The 23,636-nt window shown below is 30.9% G+C and overlaps 1 protein-coding gene across 1 annotated transcript; it reads right to left on the bottom strand.

Annotated features, from left to right (window-relative positions):
* Positions 1-6,406: 6,406 nt before the first annotated feature.
* Positions 6,407-16,097, bottom strand: LOC121366719 (ankyrin repeat domain-containing protein 50-like). Its single transcript, XM_041491053.1, has 10 exons — positions 16,044-16,097; positions 13,555-13,653; positions 12,723-12,821; positions 11,545-11,643; positions 11,200-11,298; positions 10,484-10,582; positions 9,582-9,680; positions 8,779-8,877; positions 8,025-8,123; positions 6,407-6,676 (listed from the first exon to the last, which is right to left on the bottom strand). Exons 1-10 carry the CDS (start codon positions 16,095-16,097, stop codon positions 6,407-6,409), a joined length of 1,116 nt encoding a protein of 371 aa, XP_041346987.1.
* Positions 16,098-23,636: the final 7,539 nt, after the last annotated feature.

Below are 23,636 nucleotides of genomic sequence, written 5' to 3'. Positions count from 1 at the left end.
ACAAATTAGGACTTCAATCTATCTTTGAGAAAGAATTTGTGGACTTATAGATGTACACTTAGCTACAATAGAAGGACCACAATTGCCATTGCAATTATCTGTGAAGAGATATTATCATCAGCTTGTTACAACTCTGGATGATTAATCTTAAGTCATGAACATAAATTGAGGATAAGCCATTACTTATAGTACAGAGAGCTCAGCATAGAATAACAAAGTAAAAATTGCTACAAATCACAGCTCAAAGTTGCTACATTAGAGACAAAGAATGTCATATATATCATAAACAACGTCAAATCATTGTAAAGTGCTAAAGGGAAGGCCAGTGGCAGTACATCAAATGTGAGATTCAGAAATCTTGTACACAGGCAACACCATGTAGAGGATTGAAATACAACATCAGAGGAAGAAGAATGTTTATATTGACTAATGACACTAACTAATAGCAGAGCTAAGCCTATTGAGATTATGATAGGCATTAAAAAAGTACAATACAGTGAAAATAGATAAAACAAAATGACTAATGTCATATTCAGGTCATGAAATTAACTATGTACAGTGAGTAATGAAGGAGGTGTAAGAGTATTATTATGCAAGTTTTTGAAGGTATTTTAGAGGTATTATTGGTAGAATGGCTGATGTATTTTAGATTGAGCTGGAAGTGTTTTCATCAAGTGAAAATCTGGTATTGAAGAAGGTCTTGGGGCAGCCTCAGTGAAGCTATCACAAAAATTAAAACAGAGCCCCTAACTTATCCTTTTTGCAAAGCCCACCCTGACTTTTAATGCTTTTTCACTGTATCCATTTGTACATCAACAATATTGCTTTTATTTAGACTATCATTTGGGTATTTGACAATTATAGCCTCTGTATGTAATCAGATCGAAAGTTGAAGCAGATTTGTGAAAAAGTTCAATTTTCAAAGTAAAACCTTGTTCATAGTATAAGTCATGAAAAACAGACAAAAAAGTTGGTATTTGTGAACATTATAAATAAACAATCAACATAGCATATAAACTATATACCTGTTACCCAAAATCCTGGATCTTCTTTAAATATAAACTCTTAGTACTTTGAAGTAAAAAGGAGATTTTTATAATAACCCAATTAAACTCAAAATGATGAAGCTCTGAGTTATAATATAACATATGCACATAAACACTTACTGCATCAACAAGATCTAGATTGGCTCCTCTCTCTATTAAAATCCAAATCACATCTTTGTGGCCATTTCCTGCAGCTAACATAACTGGAGTCATTCCCTCTTAAATATATTACAATAATCCCATTAATGTAAACTAACAGAATATATTACAAACAATTGTAAATGATCGCCACAGCCTTTGACAAAAGTTTATAATAACTTAAACAGTATATACTAACAGAGTTGAAAAATTTATTTATCTCATTGGTCAATTAGCGTATACCATGATAAATATGTAGTTATTATCTCTTCACCACAGTTTAAGATTACAGGTAAAGCACACTCATTCACATGATCTGAATTACCTTTGTAATAATGTCGATATCAGCATTATGGTTAAGTAATATTTCAACAACATTAATATGTCCATTAATACTTGCATAATGAAGAGCCACCCCTCCATTCTATTGTAATAAAAGACAAATATTGACTATAAACTTAGACAACTAACACACTAAATAATTAGTAAAATCATCCATTGTCCTGATAAAAATATGAAGCCTACAAGTATACATTGATTAGTCAAGACTGCATAATTGTTATCACCTTAACAATAACATGGTTAAATTTCAATAGCTCTTAGTATTTTGAAGTAAAAAGGAGATTTTTATAATAACCCAATTAAACTCAAAATGATGAAGCTCTGGAGTTATAATATAACATATGCATTTAAACACTTACTGCATCAACAAGATCTAGATTGGCTCCTCTCTCAATTAAAATCCAAATCACATCTTTGTGGCCATTTCTTGCAGCTAACATAACTGGAGTCAGTCCCTCCTAAATATATTACAATAATCCCATTAATGTCAACCAACAGAATATATTATAACAATTCTAAATGATCTCTACTAACACTATTGTAAATGTAAGACATGAGTACACTTTGAGTTACATCTTTGAGATACATAAGCTGCTAAATTATTATTACAAATTGTAAAATGATTGTAATAAAAAATAAATTGACTTCTAAAAAATTTTAAAAATAATGCAGCAGTTTTAGCAAAATTTATTTGCTATAACTTAGAAACCACAACCTTAGACAAAAGTTTAAAATAACATAAACAGTATATACTAACAGAGGTAAAAAAATTATTTATCAGTCATTGGTCAATTAACGAATACCATGATAAATATGTAGTTATTATCTCTTACCACAGTTTAAATATTACATTTAAAGCACATTCATTCTCATGATCTGAATTACCTTTGTAACAATGTCGATATCAGCATTATGGTTAAGTAATATTTCAACAACATTACTATGTCCATTAATACTTGCATAATGAAGAGCCACCCATCCATCCTATTGTAAGACAAATATTTGACTGTCAAATTAGACCACTAACACACTAAATAAATAGTAAAATCATCCACTGTCCTGATAAAAAAATATGAAGCCTACAAGTATATATTGATTAGTCAAGACTAGATAATTGTTATCACCTTAACAATAACATGGTTAAATTTCAACAGCTCTTAGTATTTTCAAGTAAAAAAGGAGATTTTTATAATAACCCATTTAAACTGAAAATGATGAAGCTCTGGAGTTATTATATGACATATGCACATAAACATTTACTGCATCAACAAGATCTAGATTGGCTTCTCTCTCTATTAAAATCCAAATCACATCTTTGTGGCCATTTCTTGCAGCTAACATAACTTGAGGCAGTTCCTCCTAAATACATCACAATAATCCCATTACTGTGAACCAACAAAATATATTAGCTGCTGAATTATTGTTACAATTTTTAAAATGACAAAAGTTTATAATAACTTATCAGTATATACTAACAGAGTTGAAAAATTTATTTATCTCATTGGTCAATTAACGAATACTATGATAAATACATAGTTATTATCTCTTTACCACAGTTTAAAGATTACAGTTAAAGCACATTCATTTCATGTTCAGAATTACCTTTGTAAACAATGTTGATATCAGCATTATGGTTGAGTAATATTTCAACAACATTACTATGTCCATTAATACTTGCATAATGAAGAGCCACTTTTCCACCCTATTGTAATAAAAAGACAAATATTGACTGTAAACTTAGACCACTAACAGACTAAATAAATACGAACATTAGACAACTAACAGACTAAATAAATAGGAAAAGCATCCGTGGCACTGATAAAAATATGAAGCCTGCTAGTTTCATTGAGTAGTCAAGACTGGATAATTGTTATTACCTCAACAATAACATGGTTAAATTTCAATAGCTCTTAGTATTTTGAATTAAAAAGGAGATTTTTATAATAACCCAATTAAACTCAAAGTGATGAAGTTCTGGAGTTATAATATAACATATGCACATAAACACTTACTTCATCAACAAGATCTAGATTGGCTCCTCTCTCTATTAAAATCCAAATCACATCTTTGTGGCCATTTCTTACAGCTAACATACTGGAGTCAGTCCCTCCTAAATATATTACAATAATCCCATTAATGTGAACCAACAGAATATATTATAACAATTGTAAATGATCTCTACAAACACACTATTGTAAATGGATGACATGAGTACACTTTGAGTTACATCTTTGAGATACATAAGCTGCTGAATTATTATTACAAATTTTAAAATGATTGTAATATAAATAAATTGACTTATAACAAATTTAAAAATAACGCAGCAGTTTTAGCAAAATTTATTTGCTATAACTTTAGAAACCACAACCTTAGACAAAAGTTTAAAATAACTTAAACAGTATATACTAACAGAGATGAAAAATTTATTATCTCATTGGTCAATTTAACGAATACCATGATAAATATGTAGTTATTGGGTAATTCCATATCAGTTCAACAAAAGTTCGCACATGACCTTCTTAGAATTGGACGCAACTCGGTATACAAGTAGCCCTAGTGGTGGCATAATACCAGTAGGAGTTTGGTACTCAGTGGTTGTATGGCTTCCCAGTAATTTCCAATTGAATATTATAGATTTTATGAATTTTTGCCGTACTAGTAACTCTTAAAAGCAATGTAACGTTATTATTTCACAATCTTTAGTTTAGTAATTATAGCATCTTATAGTACGAATAATGAGCTTTCATATGATATGTTGTATGGCTTCATCCAACAAAGTCTTAATTATTGTACGGCTCATTCATTGTTTGACCTTTGACCTCTCTGAAAGTGCTGAATGGATTTAAAAAATATTTTTTGTAGATAACTGCCAAACATTCCTCTAAATGCTCTGCAAGTTTTGTCTTTGGGGTCCATTGGGATCAAGAGATATGTGCTATTTTATAATTGTATGTAGGTTAGCTCAGAAATACTATGTTGTAGTCATTGGTAATGTTTTACATACTCAAAATCAACAGAGAAAAAGACAGTACAAAAACAGTTATTTAGTTCTTTGACAGAATAGTTTGAAGCTTTTCGGATGCACACATAATCTCTTTTTTTTTGTAACGTGTATACACGACCAGCTCTTGTTCTTGGATCTACTCGGGTTAAAATATTTGTAATTGGAACACTGGAGATATCTCGGTGTTGTGGGTATCTGTATGAGCTTGATGGACCAGAAGGGTAAAGAAATGTCAGCCTCACTTCCTGAGTGACATCTAGTCCACATGCTAACCACCAGTTGCCATCACGAAAACAAGTGACAAAACCAGCAATTGTTTCAGGTGAGAGATCATCCTTTGTCAGTGTGACTCGCTCTTTCCTGGAAGCATCTGAGGTTGAATAACATCTAACTTCCACAATGTTGTTTGAAACAGGCACAAATGAATGCAGCTTTCTAGTACCTGGAATCGTGCGAGAATGCTGAAAACATTGATCTAGAATGTGTTTTTCACTTTCATAGTCTTCATTGCTGCAGTAGCCAAAGTGAACTGATGGTACATTTTCACTTGCCCAGTCGAACAGCTGACGAGGTGTCCATTAGCTGGTCATTGTATGGTCTTTGTAGGCTAGCCCGAGCTGCTAGTCGTTTGACTGTTCCACCAAGACCATCACAGGCTCCCTTCCCATGTGAAGTGGCCGAAAAATGCCATTCAGCTGCAACTCCAAAGTCGCCTTGGTGGTGACACAAATTGAGGAAATTTTTTCGGTTTTTGTACTGTGAAGCAGCACCATCAGAGAAATATATTATTTTCTTTGGTGCAATGCTAGAGGCAGAAAATTCTTCAAAAAGGAAATAAAGCTTTTTTGGAAAAGGTGAACTGCTATTGTGTCGTGGTGCAGACAATCTGATATAATTACATAACTCAAATGGTGTACCCTGTGCCGAATCCAGATAGTAGGCAAAAAAGGGTGTAGAGTTGCTTGAGAGTTGTTCCAGTGAAACCCTTGGGCAGAATCTTGTAGCACAAATGAATAGTTTTCGGAGAAGTCTGCTGTAACTAAAAACTCTCCCTCTTTTAGGGTTGTCTTACAAGTTGCATAAAACGAAGCCTGCTCTTTTGCAATAAATGAATGGGGACGCAAGAGTTCTAACTTATCACAAAATAAGTCAGCAAATTCCTCCGTTTGAGACAAATATGTCTCGAGTGTCGATCTGTCAGTGGAAACCCCACTGTTTGTAGGCAATGTGATCAATGTCATTTTCATCAAACTTTGTGAGTAATTCTTCCTTCAGCTTCTCAATTCCAGGACAGGTATCACATTCACCTATGTAGCACCTAGGATGTGCAGGATTGCACATGATTTTTGCCAAACAGTGGTGGTATGTCAGTAGCTCTGGTAGTTGCACCTCCATCATCATCAACTTTACATTTTGATGTATTGTACACACACAGACAGAGCGTGTACCACTGGCTCCAGCCAAAATGCAATGCTTTGGTCTCAGATCAGCAAACTTGGAGAATCCAATTTTTTGATCCGGATATCTCTCCTTGAACTCACAGTACATCTCCCTCAGGTTACTCAGAACCAATCGCTTTTGAAGGTGGTGACGTATGCCTGCTTTTTTCACAGATACAAAATCTTTCTTGCCTGGCATTACACGACTTATGTCATCAGATTCATAGAAGTCACGCACAAAATCAACTGTTTTCTTGCAGCAGTGAATGCCCACGTACTGGATCAGGAAGAGAAAGAATGCCCTTTTCTTCTACCAACTTCTTTGATTTACGTGCCATATAGGTTGAGACACCAAACTCTTGTTGAATTTTTTTAATAGACCAACTCTTTGGTAACACAGTGAGTACTTGAAGCTGTTCATTTCTTTTAGTCGTCGACTAAAACTTTTCTTTCAGCTGTTGGAGCATTTCAGTACCATCATCAGTGGGTTCTCCAGGGATAACCATTCGTTGCATTGCTTCAGTGATCCTCTTCACCTTTTCTCTGGGGTAACCCTTAGCACGAGCTCTGCTCTGAGAGTATGGTGTTTCACCTATTTCTACTAGGCACTGATTGAGAGAAGACACTACTGCAGAAGTCTGTAAATAGAATGGTTCCTGTTCGTTAGCTTCAGGACTTGGAGGTCTAGGAGAGCTGGGAGGATCAGGCTCAGAAAACAGAGGGTGGGCATGTCTGATTCACTTAACTTCTTCCTGCAGGTGTCACAAATTTTTGACCCCATTGAAATATGTGGAGCTCTATTGTACATCCAGGCAGTCACTGGTCTGAGGTTCTTCCTGCGACTCTTCCACATATGGCCAGGTATATCAAAAGGATTGCAACAAGACTGAGCCATTATAGACAAATACCTGTAACCTCTTCTTCAATGAAAACTCCTCACCAAGTGTGACAAAAATGGGGGCTATTAGAAAGTGATACTTCCTGGAGAACTTAGCACCTTCTGAATGTGTTAACTACAGGTGCAATAACATTTCCAATGAAAGACCACCTTAGGAGTTTTCCAGATAAAACAAAACCAACAGCAAATTTAAAACAGGAAGCGAACACACCTTGATACATTATGCACATTATGGCAAAAAGTGCATATAATTGTAAAATATGGAGTAAATCCAATACATAAGGCTAAGTTTGTGTGATACTTAAGCTATATAGCCTACATACAATTATAAAATAGCACATATCTCTTGATCCCAATGGACCCCCAAAACAAAAACTTGCAGAGCATTTAGAGGAATGTTTGGCAGTTATCTACAAAAAATATTTTTTAAATCCATTAAGCACTTTCAGAGAGGTCAAAGGTCAAACAATGAATGAGCCTACAATTAAACTAAAGATTGTGAAATAATAAAGTTACATTGCTTTTAAGAGTTACTAGTACGCCAAAAAATTCATAAAATCTATAATATTCAATTGGAAATTACTGGGAAGCCATACAACCACTGAGTACCAACTCCTACAGGTATTATGCCACCACTAGGGCTACTTGTATACCGAGTTGCGTCCAATTCTAAGAAGGTCATGTGCGAACTTTTGTTGAACTGATATGGAATTACCCTATTATCTCTTTACCACAGTTTAAAGATTACATTTAAAGCACATTCATTCTCATGATCTGAATTACCTTTGTAACAATGTCGATATCAGCATTATGGTTAAGTAATATTTCAACAACATTACTATGTCCATTAATACTTGCATAATGAAGAGCCACCCATCCATCCTATTGTAAGACAAATATTTGACTGTCAAATTAGACCACTAACACACTAAATAAATAGTAAAATCATCCATTGTCCTGATAAAAATATGAAACCTACAAGTATACATTGATTAGTCAAGACTAGATAATTGTTATCACCTTAACAATAACATGGTTTAAATTTCAATAGCTTTTAGTATTTTGAAGTAAAAAAGGAGATTTTTATAATAACCCAGTTAAACTCAAAATGATGAAGCTCTGGAGTTATTATATAACATATGCACATAAACATTTACTGCATCAACAAGATCTAGATTGGCTTCTCTCTCTATTAAAATCCAAATCACATCTTTGTGGCCATTTCTTGCAGCTAACATAACTTGAGGCAGTTCCTCCTAAATACATTACAATAATCCCATTACTGTGAACCAACAAAAATTATTAGCTGTTGAATTATTGTTACAATTTTTAAAATGACAAAAGTTTTATAATAACTTAATCAGTATATACTAACAGAAGTGAAAAATTTATTTATCTCATTGGTCAATTAACGAATACCATGATAAATACATAGTTATTATCTCTTTACCACAGTTTAAAGATTACAGTTAAAGCACATTCATTTTCATGATCAGAATTACCTTTGTAACAATGTTGATATCAGCATTATGGTTGAGTAATATTTCAACAACATTACTATGTCCATTAATACTTGCATAATGAAGAGCCACTTTTCCACCCTATTGTAATAAAAGACAAATATTGACTGTAAACTTAGACCACTAACAGACTAAATAAATACGAACATTAGACAACTAACAGACTAAATAAATAGGAAAAGCATCTGTGGCGCTGATAAAAATATGAAGCCTGCTAGTTTTCATTGAGTAGTCAAGACTGGATAATTGTTATCACCTTAACAATAACATGGTTAAATTTCAATAGCTCTTAGTATTTTGAAGTAAAAAGGAGATTTTTATAATAACCCAAATAAACTCAAAGTGATGAAATTCTGGAGTTATAATATAACACATATACATAAACACTTACTGCATCAACAAGATCTAGATTGGCTCCTCTCTCTATTAAAATCCAAATCACATCTTTGTGGCCATTTCTTGCAGCTAACATAACTGGAGTCAGTCCTTCCTAAATATATTACAATAATCCCATTAATGTGAACCAACAGAATATATTATAACAATTGTAAATGATCTCTACAAACACTATTGTAAATGGATGACATGAGTACACTTTGAGTTACATCTTTGAGATACATAAGCTGCTGAATTATTATTACAAATTTTAAAATGATTGTAATAAAAATAAATTGACTTATAAAAAATTTAAAAATAACGCAGCAGTTTTAGCAAAATTTATTTGCTATAACCTTAGAAACCACAACCTTAGACAAAAGTTTAAAATAACTTAAACAGTATATACTAACAGAGGTGAAAAATTTATTTATCTCATTGGTCAATTAACGAATACCATGATAAATATGTAGTTATTATCTCTTTACCACAGTTTAAAGATTACAGTTAAAGCACATACATTCACATGATCTGAATTACCTTTGTAACAATGTCGATATCAGCATTATGGTTAAGTAATATTTCAACAACATTACTATGTCCATTAGTTTACATTGATAGTCAAGACTAGATAAAAGTATCTACTTCAAAACACTACTCAAATAGTAAAATCATTACCTTAAACATAACAATAACATGGTTAATTTTAAATAGCTCTTAGTATTTTGAAGTAAAAAGGAGATTTTTATAATAACCCAATTAAACTCAAAATGATGAAGCTCTGGAGTTATAATATAACATATGCACATAAACACTTACTGCATCAACAAGATCTAGATTGGCTCCTCTCTCTATTAAAATCCAAATCACATCTTTGTGGCCATTTCTTGCAGCTAACATAACTGGAGTCAGTCCCTCCTAAATATATTACAATAATCCCATTAATGTGAACCATCAAGAATATATTATAACAATTGTAAATGATCTCTACAAACACTGTTGTAAATGGATGACATGAGTACACTTTGAGTTACATCTTTGAGATACATAAGCTGCTGAATTATTATTACAAATTTTAAAATGATTGTAATAAAAAATAAATTGACTTATAAAAAATTTAAAAATAACGCAGCAGTTTTAGCAAAATTTATTTGCTATAAACCTTAGAAACCACAACGTTAGACAAAAGTTTAAAATAACTTACTCAGTATATACTAAAACAGAGGTGAAACTTTTATTTATCTCATTGGTCAATTAACGAATACCATGATTAATACATAGTTATTATCTCTTTACCACAGTTTAAATATTACATTTAAAGCACATTCATTCTCATGATCAGAATTACCTTTGTAACAATGTCGATATCAGCATTATGGTTAAGTAATATTTGAACAACATTACTATGTCCATTAATACTTGCATAATGAAGAGCCACCCATCCATCCTATTGAAAGACAAATATTTGACTGTCAAATTAGACCACTAACACACTAAATAAATAGTAAAATCATTCATTGTCCTGATAAAAATATGAAGCCTACAAGTATACATTGATTAGTCAAGACTGGATAATTGTTATCACCTTAACAATAACATGGTTAAATTTCAATAGCTCTTAGTATTTTGAATTAAAAAGGAGATTTTTTATAATAACCCAATTAAACTCAAAATGATGAAGCTCTGGAGTTATTATATAACATATGCACATAAACATTTACTGCATCAACAAGATCTAGATTGGCTCCTCTCTCTATTAAAATCCAAATCACATCTTTGTGGCCATTTCTTGCAGCTAACATAACTTGAGGCAGTTCCTCCTAAATACATTACAATAATCCCATTACTGTGAACCAACAAAATATATTAGCTGCTGAATTATTGTTACAATTTTTAAAATGACAAAAGTTTATAATAACTTCATCAGTATAAACTAACAGAGGTGAAACATTTATTTATCTCATTGATCAATTAACAAATACCATGATTAATACATAGTTATTATCTCTTTACCACAGTTTAAATATTACATTTAAAGCACATTCATTCTCATGATCAGAATTACCTTTGTAACAATGTCGATATCAGCATTATGGTTAAGTAATATTTCAACAACATTACTATGTCCATTAATACTTGCATAATGAAGAGCCACCCATCCATCCTATTGAAAGACAAATATTTGACTGTCAAATTAGACCACTAACACACTAAATAAATAGGAAAATCATCCATTGTCCTGATAAAAATATGAAGCCTACAAGTATACATTGATTAGTCAAGACTGGATAATTGTTATCACCTTAACAATAACATGGTTAAATTTCAATAGCTCTTAGTATTTTGAATTAAAAAGGAGATTTTTATAATAACCCAGTTAAACTCAAAATGATGAAGATCTGGAGTTATTATATAACATATGCACATAAACATTTACTGCATCAACAAGATCTAGATTGGCTCCTCTCTCTATTAAAATCCAAATCACATCTTTGTGGCCATTTCTTGCAGCTAACATAACTTGAGGCAGTTCCTCCTAAATACATTACAATAATCCCATTACTGTGAACCAACAAAAATATATTAGCTGCTGAATTATTGTTACAATTTTTAAAATGACAAAAGTTTATAATAACTTAATCAGTGTATACTAACAGAGGTGAAAAATTTATTTATCTCATTGGTCAATTAACAAATACCATGATAAATACATAGTTATTATCTCTTTACCACAGTTTAAAGATTACAGTTAAAGCACATTCATTCTCATGATCAGAATTACCTTTGTAACAATGTCGATATCAGCACTATGGTTGAGTAATATTTCAACAACATTACTATGTCCATTAATACTTGCATAATGAAGAGCCACTTTTCCACCCTATTGTAAAAAAGACAAATATTGACTGTAAACTTAGACCACTAACAGACTAAATAAATACGAACATTAGACAACTAACAGACTAAATAAATAGGAAAAGCATCTGTGGCGCTGATAAAAATATGAAGCCTGCTAGTTTTCATTAAGTAGTCAAGACTGGATAATTGTTATCACCTTAACAATAACATAGTTAAATTTCAATAGCTCTTAGTATTTTGAAGTAAAAAAGGAGATTTTTATAATAACCCAAATAAACTCAAAGTGATGAAGTTCTGGAGTTATAATATAAACATATGCACATAAACACTTACTGCATCAACAAGATCTAGATTGGCTCCTCTCTCTATTAAAATCCAAATCACATCTTTGTGGCATTTCTTGCAGCTAACATAACTGGAGTCAGTCCCTTTCCTAATATATTACAATAATCCCATTAATGTGAACCAACAGAATATATTATAACAATTGTAAATGATCTCTACAAACACTATTGTAAATGGATGACAAAGTACACTTTGAGTTACATCTTTGAGATACATAAGCTGTAGAATTATTATTACAAATTTTAAAATGATTGTAACAAAAATAAATTGACTTAAAAAAATTTAAAAATAACGCAGCAGTTTAGCAAAATTTATTTGCTATAACCTTACAAACCACAACTTAGACAAAAGTTTGAAATAACTTAAATCAGTATATACTAACAGAGGTGAAAATTTTTTCATTTATCTCATTGGTCAATTAACGAATACCATGATAAATATGTAGTTATTATCTCTTTACCACAGTTTAAAGATTACAGTTAAAGCACATACATTCACATGATCTGAATTACCTTTGTAACAATGTCGAAATCAGCATTAATGGTAAGTAATATTTCAACAACATTACTATGTCCATTAGTTTACATTGATTAGTCAAGACTAGATAATTGTTATCACCTTAACAATAACATGGTTAAATTTCAATAGCTCTTAGTATTTTGAAGTAAAAAGGAGATTTTTATAATAACACAGTTAAAACTCAAAATGATTAAAAACTCTGGAGTTATTATATAACATATGCACATAAACATTTACTGCATCAACAAGATCTAGATTGGCTCCTCTCTCTATTAAAATCCAAATCACATCTTTGTGGCCATTTCTTGCAGCTAACATAACTTGAGGCAGTTCCTCCTAAATACATTACAATAATCCCATTACTGTGAACCAACAAAATATATTAGCTGTTGAATTATTGTTACAATTTTTAAAATGACAAAAGTTTATAATAACTTAATCAGTATATACTAACAGAGGTGAAAAATTTATTTATCTCATTGGATCAATTAAAAAATACCATGATAAATACATAGTTATTATCTCTTTACCACAGTTTAAAGATTACAGTTAAAGCACATTCATTCTCATGATCTGAATTACCTTTGTAACAATGTTGATATCAGCATTATGGTTGAGTAATATTTCAACAACATTACTATGTCCATTAGTACTTGCATATGAAGAGCCACCATTCCACCCTATTGTAATAAAAGACAAATATTGACTGTAAAATTAGACCACTAACAGACTAAATAAATATGAACATTAGACAACTAACAGACTAAATAAATAGGAAAAGCATCTGTGGCACTGATAAAAATATGAAGCCTGCTATATTTTCATACATTTTTCACTAACACACTAAATAAATAGGAAAAGTATCTATGGCGCTATTAAAACTATGAAGCTGCAAGTTTACATTGATTAGTGAAGGCTGGATAATTATTATACCTTAACAATAACATGGTTAAATTTCAATAGCTCTTAGTATTTTGAAGTAAAAAGGAGATTTTTTATAATAACCCAATTAAACTCAAAATGATGAAGCTCTGGAGTTATAATATAACATATGCACATAAACACTTACTGCATCAACAAGATCTAGATTGGTTCCTCTCTCTATTAAAATCCAAATCACATCTTTGTGGCCATTTCTTGCAGCTAACATAACTGGAGTCAGTCCCTCCTAAATATATTACAATAATCCCATTAATGTGAACCAACAGAATATATTATAACAATTGTAAATGATCTCTACAAACACTATTGTAAATGGATGACATGAGTACTTTGAGTTACATCTTTGAGATACATAAGCTGCTGAATTATTATTACAAATTTTAAAATGATTGTAATAAAAATAAATTGACTTATAAAAAATTTTTAAATAACGCAGCAGTTTTAGCAAAATTTATTTGCTATAACCTTAGAAACCACAACGTTAGACAAAAGTTTAAAATAACTTAAACAGTATATACTAACAGAGGTGAAAAATTTATTTATCTCATTGGTCAATTAACGAATACCATGATTAATACATAGTTATTATCTCTTTACCACAGTTTAAATATTACATTTAAAGCACATTCATTCTCATGATCAGAATTACATTTGTAACAATGTCGATATCAGCATTATGGTTAAGTAATATTTCAACAACATTACTATGTCCATTAATACTTGCATAATGAAGAGCCACCCATCCATCCTATTGAAAGAAGACAAATATTTGACTGTCAACTTAGACAACTAACACACTAAATAAATAGTAAAATCATTCATTGTCCTGATAAAAAATATGAAGCCTACAAGTATACATTGATTAGTCAAGACTGGATAATTGTTATCACCTTAAAAATAACATGGTTAAATTTCAATAGCTCTTAGTATTTTGAATTAAAAAGGAGATTTTTATAATAACCAATTAAACTGAAAATGATGAAGCTCTGGAGTTATTATATAACATATGCACATAAACATTTATTGCATCAACAAGATCTAGATTGGCTCCTCTCTCTATTAAAATCCAAATCACATCTTTGTGGCCATTTCTTGCAGCTAACATAACTTGAGTCAGTTCCTCCTAAATACATTACAATAATCCCATTACTGTGAATATATTATAACCAACAAAACTATTGTATTAGAGTACACTGCTGAGATTATTGAATTACAAATTTTAAAATGATTGTAATAAAAATAAATTAATAAAATTAAAAAACGCAGTTTTAGCAAAATCATTTGTTATATAACCTTAGAAACCACAACCTTACAACAAAAGTTTAGTATATTAAAAGAGGTAAACATTTATTTATCTCATTGGTCAATTAACAAATACCATGATAAATACATAGTTATTATCTCTTTACCACAGTTTAAAGATTACAGTTAAAGCACATTCATTCTCATGATCAGAATTACCTTTGTAACAATGTCGATATCAGCATTATGGTTAGTAATATTTCAACAACATTACTATGTCCATAATAATACTTGCATAATGAAGAGCCACCCAGCATCCCTATTGAAAAAAGACAAATATTAAATTAGACTAACAGTCAAATTAGACAACAAACACACTAAATAAATAGTAAAATCATCCATTGCACTGATAAAAATATGAAGCCTACAAGTATACATTGATTAGTCAAGACTGGATAATTGTTATCACCTTAACAATAACATGGTTAAATTTCAATAGCTCTTAGTATTTTGAAGAAAAAACTTTATTTTTATAATAACCCAAATTCAAAATTTTATTATGATGAATAAATAGAGTTTTCCAAGTATACTATGAGATAACCATTTACTGCAGATAACAAAAACTAGATAATCTCCTATTATCATAAGTGCTTAGAGCAAATCAATCTTTGTGCAACAAATTCTTGCAGCTAAACAAAATGCTTGAAGCACTTGCAAGTACTAAAAAAATTTAAAGCAATCTTAAGCGCAAGCAACAAAATAATTGACACATCCCATGCTGAATAACCTTAGAAACCACAAAATTAGACAAAAGTTATAATAACTTAAACAGTATACTAACAGAGGTGAAAAATTTATTATCTCATTGGTCAATTAATGTAATACCATGATAAATATCTAGTTATTATCTCTTTACCACAGTTTAAAGATTACAGTTAAAGCACATTCATTCTCATGATCAGAATTACCTTTGTAACAATGTCGATATCAGCATTATGGTTGAGTAATATTTCAACAACATTACTATGTCCATTAAAACTTGCATAATGAAGAGCCACCAATCCATCCTATTGTAATAAAAGACAAATATTGACTGTCAACTTAGATCACTAACAGACTAAATAAATACCAAACATAGAAACTAACACGCTAAATAAATAGGAAAAGCATCTATGGCACAGATAAAAATATGAAGCCTACAAGTATACATTGATTAGTCAAGACTGGATAATTCTTATTACCTAACAATAACATGGATAAATTTCAATAGTTCTTAATATTTTGAAGTAAAAGGAGATTTTATATAATAACCCAATTAAACTCAAAATGATGAAACCCGGATTTATATATAAACATATGCACATAAATACTTACTGCATCACCAAGATCTAGATTGGCTCCTCTCTGCATTAAAATTGAAATTGACATCTTTGTGGCCTTTTTGCTGCTAACATACGGAGTTGACCCCTTCTAAATATATTACAATAATCCCATTAATGTGAACTAAATTATAACCTATATATCTACTTTTAAAAATTCAGTCACATCAAACTACTCTTAATGAACAAATACTCTCAACAATCTTACTATAATCTAATCAATACAATAGACAAGTCTACCACTGTAATTTGTCGTAAACATTCCTTCAAGTTATATTTAAATCTCAGTCCATTTTTATATTTAATGTTTAGGAAATTGTCGTTCTGTATGCAGATCTTTAAATTACATTTAACTGCTGAATTATTATTACAAATTAATACAATTGTAATAATAAATAAAATTAATTACTTCTAAAAAGCAGTTTTAGCAAAATTTACTTGTTATAACCTTAGAAACCACAGCCTTACACAAAAGTTTATAATAAACTTAAAACACTAGTAAAAGAGGGTCAACAATTTATTTATCTCATTGGTCAATTACAAATACCATGATAAATATCTAGTTATTATCTCTTCACCACAGTTTAAAGATTAGAGTAAAGCTCAATTCATTCTCATGGTCCTGAATTACCTTAGTAACAATGTCGATATCAGCATTATGGTTGAGTAATATTTTCAACAACATTACTATGTCCATTAATACTTGCATAATGAAGTGCCACAAATCCATCCTATTGTAATGAAGACACATATTGACTGTCAATTAGATCACTAAAGACTAAAATAAATACAAACATTAGACAACTAACACACTAAATAAATAGGAAAAGCATCTATGGCACAGATAAAAATATGAAGCCTACAAGTATACATTGATAGTCCAAGACTGGATAATTATTATTACCTTAATATAACATGGTAAATCGCAATAGTTCTTAATATTTTGAAGTAAAAAGGAGAAAAAGGAGAGTTTTATAATAACCCAATTAAACTCAATGAGAGATCCCATCCATTCCTATTATAATAAAAGAGAGATCATGAACTGTCAAATTAGGGACCACTAAAACACTAAAAATAAATAGTAAAAACATAACACAGAACTGATAAAAAATATGAAAAAACTGACAAAAATATAAGCCAAATATCAATGATTAGGCAACACTTGACAATTATTATACTTTAAAAAATAATATAGATAAATTTCAATTAAGTTTCAGTAATTTGAAGTTAAAAGGGGCATTTTTAAAATAACCAGATTAGGCTCAAAATATTAAGCTCAGGATTCATAATATAACATAAACAATAATAATTGCAGTAGAGCTATTTAATGTATCCAGGAAAATGGCAGTTCATATTGGATACTGCTATTTAGCTATGAGCATAATATAGACTAAATGAGGCTAATTAGACGATGTATACCAACTTCACCCAATGCTCTCATGAGAGACTTACTTCGTTAACATCCTTAGATGCCTTAACATCACACTACAAACTTTAAGCCTTTTTTAAACTTTAATAAAAACAGTATTATTGTCTTCCCAGAAATAAGAAGTTTGGGAATTACTGACTAAAATCATATTACGAATGTATAAATACGGTTGATCAAGTAGTGTAAAAAGAATCAAAGATTGATCTCTCATATGTAGTCATTACTTAGTTCATGCAGATACTGCCTTACAGAATTTTTCTAAATGGCCAACTTTAAAAAGTGCAATGTCCTAACCACAGGACAAACATACAATCCCTACTGTTTGTCAGCTTGTACTAAAATACTTTAAGGACAGACATCCCATAGGAATCCTGTTACTTGTCATGACTAATATGTCCATTCTCATCATCATCATCAACACACAAACATGACACTGTCCAGGCCAAAAATTTCTAAAATAAAATTTGCTCCACTTGCCTACATTTTTAGTTTTGTCAATTTAGAATGTCTCTTTCCTCTATTCCTCCTAAAAGATCTTAAACAATGACCCTAATGAGTCAGTTACAGAACTCAGGGACAAAGTGACTTTGGCAAATCTCACTCTTTTTTTTGTGTTAATGTCTACAAAATAGTCAGCAGTTAAATGATGCAATTTAATTATTTATCACTTCATTTATCACATTGCAATTATTGTAATAAAACTAAAGTGAAGATGAATCAAATAAACTCAAAATCAATGTATTCTGCGAGCCGACCATCTATCCTATGGTAATAAAGACAAGTCTTCAATTGTCAACCTTAGACCATGAACATAGCAAACCAATAGAGAATATACAGGGACACAATAAAATATATGAAGTTGCAGGAATACAGTGATTAGGGCAGTACTTGTTAATGATTATTATATTAACATTAACATGAATTAATTTGATAAGTTTTAGGTCTTCGGAGCAAAAAGGGAGAGCTTTTGAATAAACAAGATTACGCTCCAAATATTTTAGCTCTTTGATTTATATCTTAGCATATGGGTTTAAATACTAATGCATCAATTAATAAGTTCTAGATGGTTCCTTCAGTATAAAATTGAAACGACATCTTTGTGTCCATTATATGCAGCTAATATAACTGAAGTCAATCCTTCCTAAATATAATTACAGTAACCCCATTAATGTTAACAAAGGTAATATTTCTATAGATTGTACATTATCTTTTACTAACACTGTTGTAAAGATATTACATGAGTACACTAGTACATTATAACCTAGATAACAGATTATCTACTTTGAAAAAAAGTATTCAGTCACCTCACAGTACTCTTAACTTGACACAACTACTATCACAAACTCTTACTATAATGTCATCAAATATAAAACAAGACTACCACTGTAATTCGTCAGCAACATTCATCAAGTTCATACCTAAATCTCAGTCATGCTTGATTAATGTTCCAGGGGACCACTTTATAATTTATCAATTTAATCAATAGCTAAGAATGGCCTCTGAAAAAAATGCATAATAACTTGTACATCTCTCTTGGAGGTGAAATATTATTAATTGACCTGTAAAGAACAATCTCATTAGTCAATTAAGGGCATATTTTGATAATGTATCTAATTATGTTCTGTTCTGATTAAAGATTAGAGTAAAGTATACCTATTCTCATGATCTGAATTACCTTATTAACAACATCGATATATTTCAACAATATCAGTATGACCTTTTTTAGGTGTATAATGAAATTCATCATCAACTGTCTAATTTACCACTAACACAGGAAAACCAATAGTAGAAAAACATACAGGACCCAATAAAATATATGAAGCCTGCAAGACTCTATTGCTTAGGCAATTCTCAATAATTATTTACCTTAACAATAATTTGGATACATATCATAAGTTCTTAGCAATTCAGAGTACAAAGAATTTTTTATAGTAACCAAGGAAGGCCCTCCCCCTCAATTATAACATTCTTCATATTCAGATATTTCAGACTAGCTGCTTCATTCATATTCTTTTTGTACAATAAAATAAATAGACCGTACCAAAGACATAGCCTTTACATGGCTCCTATTAAGATAGCATTTTCTACTCCAGGACAAATCTCCTTTTTCTACAGATTCCATTAGACTGTCATTCTAAGTAAAAACAAAAACACTAATAATATAGTTTTAAAAACCTCAAATATATAGTTTCAAAAATATTATCAGCAACTTGCTGATCATTTATTTCATGCTAATAAAAGTTGAAAATTTGCTTAATCAATTAGTAATGTATGCAATCTTTAAGAGAAACATGATTGATACAGTGACAATCTTTAACTCAGTATTCATATCTAGGGCCTAACAAAAACAGACTAACATCATGACATTACCTGCAATATCACTTAACATATCTAAACCCTGTAACAAAAACTTTACAGGTATCCATATAAATGATGTTTTATAGCTGCTTGATAAATATACAGTATTTATATGAGAAATAGCAATTGAGATTGTCTCTAAAATAACAATAACCTAAGCAAGAAAGAAATAAACAGTAAAAGAATCTTTGAATAAACTCTACACAAGGACAGTCAATTCATTAGTAAACATAATTTAACCCTATTTAAACTATAAAATTAGTAACTTAAGTATATTTAATGGAATATATTTTTCAAGCAGGAGAAAAAATACCAATAACGTTTTTAGCAAGACAAGAAATTTTAGTGCAAGAAACTTGAACATGCACCATAATATTTATGAAAAGTCAGACATGCTGTTGTAGGTTGAATAAAAGATGGCCCTAAGATGGCAGCTTTTCAGTTAATCCTTTATCTGTAGATTATGTATGTACACTTCACTTACCTGCTATTCCAAACATTTAGCACTCAAACACAGGGTTCAGTGTTGGGGTACCAGCTTTGCCTGCGCCACCCTCAGATCACCTCTCTCTCAAATTAAGAGGTTTAATAACCTCCGCTGGTGCGTGGGCGCATAGCGAGGAGTCTGTTGTGTGTGTGTGTGTCTGTTCACCCGGACAAATGGTTTTAAAACCGCTCTAACTCGGCAAAACACGGCACTGGTAGCCACCAAACTATAGTGACGGTAGCAAAAACTTCTGCACTTCTTATAATATATACCAAAAGGAGCGTCAAACGAACAAAAAAGCTTAAAAGTCTGAAAAACATTTGAAAAAAGCACAGCTTTCAGTAAAAGACTCGAAAATTCAATAAAAACCTCCTGCATAAAGCTATCGACATTTTCTTAACTTTTCAAAGTGAGAATTTTTGCAAAAATACTTCTTTGGAAGTTATGACAGCTTTACTAACTTTTGGCAGTTATCTTGTCGATACATTGAGTGCGAACTAAAAATACTAGCACCATAGTGTCCTTGGAGAATCACTAACTTTATAAGAAGTTGGAAAGTATTGAACCTTTTGTCAATTGAGTGTAAAGCACTAAAAGGCAAAGTTTTTCCCTTGATGAAGAGAAATGCTGAGTCAGCAATATCGTCTTGCGCATCAAGTGAGAATACGTCACTCTAGGAGGTCTCCTGGATAAGACCGCAGCGGGGTTAAGCACTTTAGTGCTGTTCATTTGTCTATGGAAGATGTCATGCAAAAATGAGAAAGTATAGACAGTTAAACAAGATTATAGTTAGTAGACTCTGCCACAAAGTTTCTGCATTATTAAATAAAGATGAGTATATCCGTGATATACTAGTGAATTAGAATCCTTCTCATTAAGTGTCTAATTGCAAAACAATTGTGGGTGGTTTGATCACATCTTGGCTACAAAAGTGGCACATTTTACAACAATTGGACTTAAATCCATATTGTTTGTATCATCATGTCATATTTTAGCACATGATGTCTCAACGTAGTACAAACAAAAACATAGCTACATTTAACATTTGGTTAAGAAGATAGTAGTAAATGTTAATAATCATAGTAACTACATAGACAGTATGGGTCAAGTGAGATTATTACAAGAATCTAATTCTAGTATTAACTACTACTTACTGATATATGAATTACAAGCAGTCACATGAGGATTCATGTTTAGTACATAAATATTTTTGTCCGGGGATTGTGAAGCAAATATTTTATTCTTGGATGATGACATAACGGTGACTGGTCGTATACTGCATGGTGTACCAATTTTTTTTTTTTTACTATTATCATGTGAAACTGTTTAGCTTAACACTTGATAGATTTTATGAGCATAAAGATTCTTTGGATCAATTAGTAGGCAGGAAACTGTTCTTTGGGAAAACAGCGGAAACTGGGAGTAATGTGAACAGAACTGTTATTTTGGGAAAAAAAAATAGACGGAATTGGGGAGTAGGTTGAACAGAAATGATGTTTGGGAAGTAGACGGAAACTGGGAGTAAGTGAACAGAATTGTTCTTTTGGGAAATAGGCGAAATGGGAGTAGGGAACAGAACTGATTTTTAGGATAGACGAAACATGGAGAGGGGAATTGTTCTTGTGGGAATAGCCGAAATAGTATGGAGTGACAGGTACCAAACAATATTCAGATTGAGTAGATACAAAAATTATTATATGTTATATAAAAGGTTACATAAAGGGAAATAGAAACTATAAATAAATTGGACAATGTAAACGGTATTAGATACTAGGCCAGAAAATTTTGGTGTTAGTACATTGAAGCCATGTGAAATTTGGTGAGATTAAATGAAAAAAAACATTGAAGGTATTTAAAATTTTTTTTATATCACAAAACCATAGATAAAGGTTTAGTCTTTATTGCTTAGGACAATCTGTCCCAATACATATGTAATTGCAATGTTTATTTTACTTAATAAAATATTGGCTGAGAGAATGACCCCTAATTAATTTTAATATTGGATTCCTTTTCTTGTGGTTTCTGTGGCAAATTACAAAATGATCGAATTTTTTGAATTTTTTAAAATTCAATATAAAGATGTAATAAATAAAACCTAGTTTTCCAAAAGTTAGGGCAACAATTTCCTTTAACAAACAAGGTTAACTAAATTTAGAAAAAAATTAGGAGATAAGATAAGTACATGAGTCATTTAATGGTTATTAAACAAAGGTTAAGGATAGTCTCCATGTTCATATTATGGGGGCTGGAAGAAAAAAAGAAATAATAGAAATAAGTTGCAGAAGTTTATTAATAATTAGAAAGTAAACATTAGCTTGAGTAATATATTAATTTAGGAATATTCAATCTTGGGAGGATCATAAAACTATAACAAAGCAGGGAATGTTTTTCCGGTATTATGAAGAGGAATATTAGAATAGGACTTTTTTGGTTTAAGTAATTACCGGTTTTGACAGCTCAATGAGAAAAACACAAAGCAGCAAAGTTATGTGTCCATAAAAGTAACAAAAGAAAGGGTTGAATAAATACAAAAAAATGAATAATTAAATTTTTTGATGGGGGTTATGTAGATAAAAAAAATTGGAACATATTTGGACCGAAACTAAAGCAGAAAGGTTTAGAGAAAACCATAATAACAATCCATTTATTTACCCATAGTAATCCGTTAGGGACATCTCAATAATTAGTTGTTCTTGTAATGTAGCAAAGTTGAAAAAGGAAATTAGAACAGGAAAGAACACTCCTTGTTTAGTGATCTTGTTTCTCTATCAGAAATTGCTAAAAGTAAAATTAATGTCCCTTTTTATGAGCTCTTGGGTAAAATGAGCAAAAAAAAAAACACAATGTGAGTCCTCCACATTACAATGAATAATTTTCAAAAAAATTTTAATTTCTTATTATCCAAACTTTAATATTTTTGGTTGGTCAATACCATATGTATTCGGGAATAACTTAATTATCATAATGTACTTTAATTAAATTAAGATAGAAAGAAAGGGAAATTTACGGGGAAAGGAGGAATTTGGTTACTACTGCAAGAGCTTAAATACCAATAGTCTTTTTATTATTACAATCATCAAATATAAAATTTTGGTACGAATAAAGGCTTTGGAAGAGTTTAGGCCAAAAATCAGCCTGAAAAATCTAAATGTCGCAAGAATAATTGGCATGAGCTTGTCCCACTTTAGACAAAGTTGTGGGGTAATAGGGGAAGCCTTAAAGAGATCCCCAAAATTGTGGCCTATTTTTTAATTGATGTTTTTTATGTAGGTCTGATTTTTAAAATTGTTTTATTTTTTACCCCGCTTGTTCCC

Source organism: Gigantopelta aegis, unplaced genomic scaffold, assembly GCF_016097555.1.
Source record: "Gigantopelta aegis isolate Gae_Host unplaced genomic scaffold, Gae_host_genome ctg6806_pilon_pilon, whole genome shotgun sequence".
NCBI classification, from domain to species: Eukaryota; Metazoa; Mollusca; class Gastropoda; order Neomphalida; family Peltospiridae; genus Gigantopelta; species Gigantopelta aegis.
This window is presented reverse-complemented; position numbering and strand designations above follow the sequence as displayed.

Bases quoted from the DNA above. Each gene is read 5' to 3' on its own strand.
- LOC121366719 (XM_041491053.1), bottom strand. From the start codon at position 16,097: ATGTCAATTTCAATTTTAATGCAGAGAGGAGCCAATCTAGATCTTGGT. The intron at 11,644-12,722 runs GTAAATGTTTAT...TTTTTACAATAG, and splicing joins ATCTAGATCTTGTTGATGCA to GGTGGAAAAGTGGCTCTTCA. The intron at 8,124-8,778 runs GTAAGTGTTTAT...TAATGTATTTAG, and splicing joins ATCTAGATCTTGTTGATGCA to GAGGAACTGCCTCAAGTTAT.